Genomic DNA, 8,348 nt, shown 5'->3' with positions numbered 1-8,348 from the left:
CAATTCTACCCCTGATGTCTTTGTATGGCTCGGATCTAGAGATGATCTAACAAAATCGAAGAACCACAAAAGAAAATATTAAAAAATCAATAATAATAAAAAGAATCGTTTATTTTGTGTAATTTGTTTCGCTTCAATTTTTATTATATTTTGTTGATTTTCAATTATAAAAATAAGGGGATGTTTTTTATTTAAAAAGACATTGTAATCTTCTTTTTAATCACATTTGTTAGATCGTCTTAATCTAACAATTTGAGTTGGGGTTGTTTGGCAGTTGTTGAATGGTTTGGTACAGAATGATTAAGAGAATCTCATGATATAGTGCAAAATGAAATATACTTGTTTGGTAATTGTTTACAATGAAATTAGGGCATTGAATAGTTAAGGGGGCTCAGGATACAAAATTATTCAGAGGTTGTCTCTTAATAAAACTATTAAGAGATAAACAAACAACCCCTAAGTTTTTCTATACCAAAGGACATTTGGTGTAGCGGTATATGAGTCTTTGGCCTCCTAGGATGTCAGGGGTTCAAACCTCACAAAATATGAGAAGGGTGCATGAATTTATTTGTTCTATTTAACGTATATAAACATTATATATTTAGAAAAAAAATTTGTCCATAATTTTAATTTGAAATTTAGGCACATGACCCAAAATCCACCAGTCTTGAATAAGGTGGTGTTTGAAAAATCTTAGCGGCTGTTTAATACCTTATTTGAAATTTTTTTGCAGTTGTTTAATAGATACTGAACGATTTGTTGTACAATTATTAAATGATCAAAGAATTTGTATTATTTAATGTTTGAATATGAAAAAAAAGACGTTTGACAAATGTTATCATGAACGGTTTAGGGGGTGTTCGGGATTGCTTATTTGAAACAACTTATATTTTTCTACAAAAACACTTATCAACTCATTATAAGTCAGAAGAGTTTAACTTTTTGAAAAACTCTTTATTACCGGTGTGGTACCGGTATAAGTTATTTATCCAAACACTGAAAAGTGATTATTACCGATGTCCCACTGGAATAAGTCAATAAGTTGTTTTTATAAGCAATCCCAAATACCCCCTTAAATGAAAAAAAATTAATTACCATGTTGAACAAAGGATGACAGAATAGTAATTAACAGTTTAAGTGTTTATATGATTTAATGTTGAATAAAATATGATTTGATAAGTGTTTTAAATTAATAAACTAATTTATAAATATAAAATACAGAAAAACACAACATTTATTGTTCAAAACAACATATCATATCGAATCGATCTAAAACCAACAAAATCTTAATTGTTTATGTTTTAGACTAAACAAAAACATAACAATCAAACTCAACATAACATTTTCTATGTATTTTTTAAAGAGTTATTTGACAGTTGTTGAATGGTTTGATACAAAATGATTGAGTGGTCAAAATGGTTAAAAGACTCTTATAATGTAATGCAAAATGAAATATAATTGTTTAGTAATTATATGGAATGAAATTAGGGTGTTAAATAGTTAAGGGAAGTCCCAAGATACAAAATTATTCACAAGGATTTAGAACCATAAGAGACATACTTTCTTTTTGCCGAACAAGATCCATCTTTTAGCGATTCAGATATTGTTTCTTAATGAAACTATTAAGAGATAAACAAACAACACATTAATTTAAAATATTTAATAATAATTCATCAGTAATCTCATCAAGTTAATTAGTCAAATATCTATTGTCTTGAGAGCCCCCTTGTTCCTCACCTTTGTCATGATAGACGTAGGGCTATTGTCATAATGTATAAATAGTTGACTGTGAAAGAATCCGAATAGAGATTTTTAGGTATATAACTTTAATTAAATACGATTTTTGTTTAAATCTATGACCTTTGGTGAAATATTAGACTCTATCGTATCATAAAATGATCGTAATACATAAAAGAAAGTGAATATACGAGTCTTTTCATTTTCCACGAATTGACCAGCCAAATCGTCAAAGAAACTTGCTATTGGCCATTTCCCATCAATGTCAAAGGTAAGACTTGCTTTCTTACAAAATAGATCAGAAAAAAAAAAAATGCATGTAAATTGTCAAATTGTAATGTTCTTGCCAATTTCCACCAATGACAAAATGACACTTGTCATTTCGCCAATAGCAATTTGGGTAGTCATTTTGTGCAAATATGAAAAAACTTGGTCATTTTCTCACTCTCGGTGGGTACCTACAGATATTCGACCATAACATACCAGGATTCCCCACTTTGACAGATAACAAAGCAGGGGAAGAGATTTTTTGTACCTTAAGCAGGGTCAGGATGGAGATGGCATTACCTGTCCCTAATCCCATCCCGACTAAAATTTTAATTTATTTAATATGCATATATAGTGTGTAATAAATACATATGTTTACATTTATTATTAAAAGATAAATATATTTGATTTTCAAAATGAGTAATTAATATAGTACCGATTTATTATAATTTTATATTATTTATATATGTTTTTACTAAACAGGTACCCAACAAGAATCCTCTCCCCCCGAACCCGTCAATATCAATTGAGGTAGGGTCGGGATGGAGGATGCATTACCCATCCAATACCAACCCGTTTCCACATACCACATGCTGATAGAACATATCTGGAACAACTCATGCTAATGACAAATTAACAGAAAATACCTCAATTGGGGGTTTCCATTGGAAAAGATGCACACATTACAACTCTACCTGAATTACTGGGATGAATATAGCAATTAGAGGAGCTAAGTTTCTTTATGAAGAATCTAGTAGTACAAATCTAAATATAATGTAAGCAAATATATATCCTCGTGGCAATGGAAGTTCACCTGTGATGACTCCAAACCATTCGTCTAGAGGATCAGTCGGTGCACGTAAGCCAGCCCCTACCCATATCCTTCGGTTTACATGGGTCAATTCAGTTTTGGTTGCGACCTTTTGTATTCGAGGACTTGCAGGCTCTAAGATAAAATGATACATAAACTAAGAAATAACTATCAAGTAAAGCAGATATAAGTAAAAAAGGATTGATTAGACTAACTCTCGGATTTGGTTGTTCATAGTAGCTTCTCGGTTAGCCTAATCATGAACGAATTTACAGCAACAGCATCCAAAACGATCCACGATGACTCAAAAAGCTCATGAAAGAACTCGGCCCCAGTCTCCTCGGCTGTGTTTCTGAATGCAATCCCAAATGCATTTCCTTGAACCGCTCCAAGCCTTGGTTTACCACAAACTCCAACGATCAATACCTTTTCCCTCCCTTGAGTATAGCAAACACATATCAATGGCTTCATTTTCGCGCCTTTTTCCCTCAAAGCGTCCATCAAGAAATACCCGAATTTAGTTAAAGCTTGTGGGTATCCCAGGAGCTTCGCATCGGCTGAATCTTCAAGCTTTACCCACCTGAATTTGCTTCCACTTCTAATAGAACCCTTTCTGGTTATGGCGGTGCTTCCTTGCCTAAGAATCGCACGTTGGATCTTGATGGCGTGTTTCATACCAGTTTCGAGTTTTTCAAGTTTCCTTAATGATAAAGCATCATATGCCTCCCCAAATTGCTTTGAAGCACATGAGCCATTTGAATCAATTGAAGACTCTAATAATGCAGTAACTCCATAAACAACATCTGCAGCTGAAACTTTTGAACTATAGCCATGTAACAACAAAAACCCGCGATAATAGAAGTCGTTCAATCCATAATCTGGTAGAAAATGGTCGAACATATATTTCATATTCCGCTTAATTTCAACACTCATGAACCGAAACTTCTGTTTGGACTCATCAAGTGCAAACCCCATTTGAGCAAGAAGCAACATGAGCTTCTTGGTTCCATTATCACTCCAAGTTTTCAACTTTGTTGCCATGTATGAAGAACATAACATCGAATCAAAGAGATTCCATTCTTGTAATAGCATAAGCCTCGGCTCATCTTCATACGTGATTCTTGAAGCATCGGGTGCACAAACTTTAGTTCCATCTTTGAGAGTTACTGAAGTAACAGCATCTAAATTCCCTGAACTATTGATGTGCTGTTCAAGCTCCATCACCCCAGCTTGATACCTTTCGTTGGTTAATCTTTCATGAACAAATTGGTCGGTCAAGGCCACACAAGCCAGCCATAGCAAATCGTTAGTGTTCTTCCTCAAGAAATGAGACAATTCGTACATCAAACACCCTGATGGCTTCCCGTGGAAAGTACCCATATGATAATACTCTTTCTTGAGCTTTCTAAAAAGCTTCAACGGGTCCGTTTCGCCATCTTCAGAAACCCGCCTCCTTTTCCTATTCCCATTTCCATCTCGATCCTCATCAACATCACTTTCGTACTCTTCTTCACTACCAGACTCATCTTCTTCCACCTCATCGTCACTATTTAAATCACTTGCGGCCGCTAATGCCGAAACATCAAAATCATACGATAAATCGGCTTGAGTCTCATCGTCTCCGGTGTAAAGAACAACTACTCTATCATTTTGATGATTGAGATTATGAAGATGAATCGGGCGGTGACTATCCACAACAAAAACACGAGCGACAGGTCCTATCTCTAGAATCTTCCTTAGATCTCTATGGCACCCCCAATTTATCAAAAGTATAGTAATCGGATCATCAGCTGAAGAAGACAAACCAGATCCAGCATACTTATGAATCTCCTTGAAACTAGAAACAGGATAACACGCATATCGAACCGAATCGGATTCTAAAACATGACCTATAATTTTCAAAGCACAAAGGGAATCGACATCGGAAGTGGATGGGAATATGAGCAATGGAGTGTTGGAAGCTGAAGCTAAAGCAGATTCTCGCAATTTAGTATAAAATGATTCAATACTCTGTTCTCTAACCATAATTACTAAAAATAGAATATAAATACGAGATCTTTCGATGTGCTAGTTCATGAGATCGAACCTCTTGCCGGTAAAATTCTCTACGACGGTCGGAATTGTTTAGATCTCTTCAGTGCAACTTCCACCCCATCAGCATACATCTCTGTAACACTTAAAATGACAAAACCCTAACCCTAATTCCTGATTTGAAGACCAATTTAATATGCCGAATGCTAGAGAATCTATGCACAACGAAGATTGGGAGAAGATGGTAAGAATCGAGAACGAATAAATCTATGAAAATGAAATCTGGAAGTTGGAAACGAGATCGAAAGATCGAAATGAGAGGGAAAGATTGCGATTTGTGAGTGTGTTTTTGCTTTGAATTGATATTTGATTGTTTTCGTGATGAAATTTTGAAAAGTTTCAAAGGGCGCTAAAGATTTGGCGGTGAAATGGGAATCAGGCCATTTCAGATTTGGATGGGTGATTCATAATTAAAATTACATTTTTAGTCCCTATGGTTTGTTAAAAATTTCTATTAGTCCTTGTTTTCTTGAAATTGTGATTTTTAACCCTATAATCTGTAATTCCTTGTTGTTTTTGTCTTTATAATTTAAATTTTAATATTTACAAGTTAATTTTGTCTTTTTCCCTCATACTTAAATGTAAGAGTGAGTTTTGAAGACGAAAATAGAGGTAAAGTTACAAATCATATAAATGAAAATTGCAGTTTTAAAACCACATGGATGGAATTTACAAAGTTTAAGAAACCACATGTACTGAAAACATAATTTACTCTTCTTTTGTTTTGTAATATGGTAAATTGTATTAGAAAATAACGTACTTTAACTAGATTCTTGTTTTGGGTAACGTGTTTTAAAACCTTTCATTTTGCTATCCAAGATGTAAAGTTTTAAACATTTAAGTATCCGGATAACTGGTTGAAAACTAATTATAGATTAAAAAAGACTAGTTTTATATTAAAAAAATTCATGTCACTAACCATGTCAGCAAATATACTGAGTTAGTTACCATATCACTCGTCACATCATCATGATAACCGGTTATCATACGATATCATATCTTACAGTGTAACTTATTATATGCTCACAACACGTGTCACACGGTGATACTACAAATAGAGACGGACCCAACACAGTGCCACCGTATTATTCCTTTGTTAAAGGGTAAAAAAATTTAAGTTCGTGAAAGGTGCAATTGTATTAATTTGTTGTGTGTCACCGTATGTATTTTGAAATTACAACGAGAACAAGTTTTATTTGGTAGAGTTGGTTTGCAAGACTTTTCTTCCACCCCAAACCTGATTTTGAATCTTGTTAGTGTCATTTTCTTAGTCAACTGATGTCACTGTTTAAAATTTTTGTACCTGCATTTGTTTTTTATAGGCAAATGGTATCACTGTTTGAAAAAATTATGGGTTCATCCCTAACTGTTGAGGAGTGTGTAAACCTATAAGGATCACACACAAAGAACGCGTCTGTTTTCATTTGTAAAATTCCAAATTATATCAAGTTGATTGTATATATATATATATATATATATATATGAGCGATCAAATAAAAACCGTCTCCATGTGTGTAAACCGTGTAAACCAATCTCACCCATCCATTTTCTTGATCAATGGTTAAGATTAATCAAGGTTATTTAAGGAAATAAAAAAAAAATTTGAAAATACATTTTATAATATCGATAAGGGCAAAAGGGTAAAACCATATATTCATTTATTCAAGGAAACCATATCATGTGTATCATATTATTAATGAAACTAATATATTTTTTGTAAAATAATTTATTATTACGTTAACATTTATTATTATTAATAAAACTATTTTATTTTTCATCTTGCAATTATTTCATGACGAACCGCCTACATTATGCACCCGTTTCATTTTTCATTTCATATACTAAATGGATCACCTACACCATCACTTAAACGGGTTTCACCATGAAAGCAATTCACCATTCATTATTCAATTATGTCATGAACCAGTTTCACCTTCGTGAAACTTGTTTCATGTAAATTATTATTTTTTATTTCACTCATGATTTGATGCATTCTTTTCTTTACTCCTTACAATCTTCAAAATTCTGGAGCAAATTACAATCTTCAAGATCCCAAAGCAGATTCATCATGTACCCGTTTCATCATGCAATTATTTCATGACGAAGCAAATAAATTATGCACCCGTTTCATGTTCCATTTTTTTTTTACTAAACGGATCAACTACACCATCACTGAAACGTGGTTCACCATGAAACGATTTCATATTACTCATGAATCAATTACAACATGAACCAGTTTCACCTTCACGAAACCTGTTTCATTAACATTTTTTTTAATTTGAACCATAATTTACGATTTCATTCCATAATATAATTCAATCTTCAAGACCCGTTTGCAGATTCAATCTCATAACAATATATCAAATTCAAATTTTTAATATTATAATATAATTAAATATTTAAATGTTACCATTTATACAGTTTCCTTTATTACGTTTCCTTAGTTAAAATTTATTAATAACTTCTATATTTAATATAAAATATTGTAAATGACCGAAATACCCATATTGATTAAATTTAATTAGAAAAAAATGAAATTTTTCTATGAGTCGAAATTGGTTTACACGGTTTCTTAGAAATGCACGGTTTTCATTTGAACGTGTCCCTATATATATTATTTGAAGATAATTGTGAAAATATGTGTTGAGACGTAATTATGATAATTATCTGTAACTATGCATTATTGTATTAAAGTTTAAGATAGTCGTATATATAGAGCCCTTGTTTTAAAAACCATTCAATTTGTAAGATCCATTAGATCCGATACAAACCACAAATCTAAAATTAGGAAGTTAACAATTTTGATAAATTTTAATTAAAATCGAAGCAAATATTACCAGGGATATTTTATAAACGTTACTATCTCTCTTTTATCCCATTAACAAAATTATCTAAAAAATAAACTAAACCTAACAAGGAATCTGACATGTTGTCAACACCGGATAACTTAACAAGTACCACCAAATAATCTATTGTGGACCCAAAAAACTCGAAAAAAAACTATAAATCACTAAAAACATTTTGTAAGTACTTGGATACACATCGTGAACAAATTCAATAATCAAGTCCAAACATCCGTCAAGCATCTCCTGTGAACCAAAAATCTATGGTATCACGATGTAAATCACTGTTAAATATGTTGTTTCAGTTAAGCATTGTGACCACCAATTGTTTTACACATTGTGATCATTTTGTAAACACAATGACACTAAGAATAAAAAAAATGAAAAAAGAACACTTAAAATCGCTAATAGAACTGTGTAAGATCTTGGATGCATATTGAGATCATCTAATTTTGTACACATTGTGATCGTCATGTGAACACAATATTTACACAATGATGCTAAAAAGAAAAAACCAAAAAAAAAAAAAAATCACCCTAAAGATCCTTAAAAGTATTGTGTAAAAACTTGAATACATTGTGAACAATTAATTAATATTT

The 8,348-nt window shown here is 32.3% G+C and overlaps 1 protein-coding gene across 1 annotated transcript; it reads right to left on the bottom strand.

The window, feature by feature from the left end:
* Window positions 1-2,942: 2,942 nt before the first annotated feature.
* Window positions 2,943-4,840, bottom strand: LOC112504314 (cell division control protein 45 homolog). Its single transcript, XM_025108250.1, has one exon. The coding sequence runs from the start codon at window positions 4,838-4,840 to the stop codon at window positions 3,047-3,049; it is 1,794 nt and encodes a 597-aa protein (XP_024964018.1). The 3' UTR covers window positions 2,943-3,046.
* Window positions 4,841-8,348: the final 3,508 nt, after the last annotated feature.

The sequence above is a fragment of the Cynara cardunculus genome (assembly GCF_001531365.2).
Source record: "Cynara cardunculus var. scolymus isolate 2C chromosome LG 2, CcrdV1, whole genome shotgun sequence".
NCBI classification, from domain to species: Eukaryota; Viridiplantae; Streptophyta; class Magnoliopsida; order Asterales; family Asteraceae; genus Cynara; species Cynara cardunculus.
This window is presented reverse-complemented; position numbering and strand designations above follow the sequence as displayed.

Excerpts from the sequence above, each read along its gene's own strand:
- LOC112504314 (XM_025108250.1), bottom strand. The coding sequence starts at position 4,840 with ATGGTTAGAGAACAGAGTATTGAATCATTTTATACTAAATTGCGAGAA.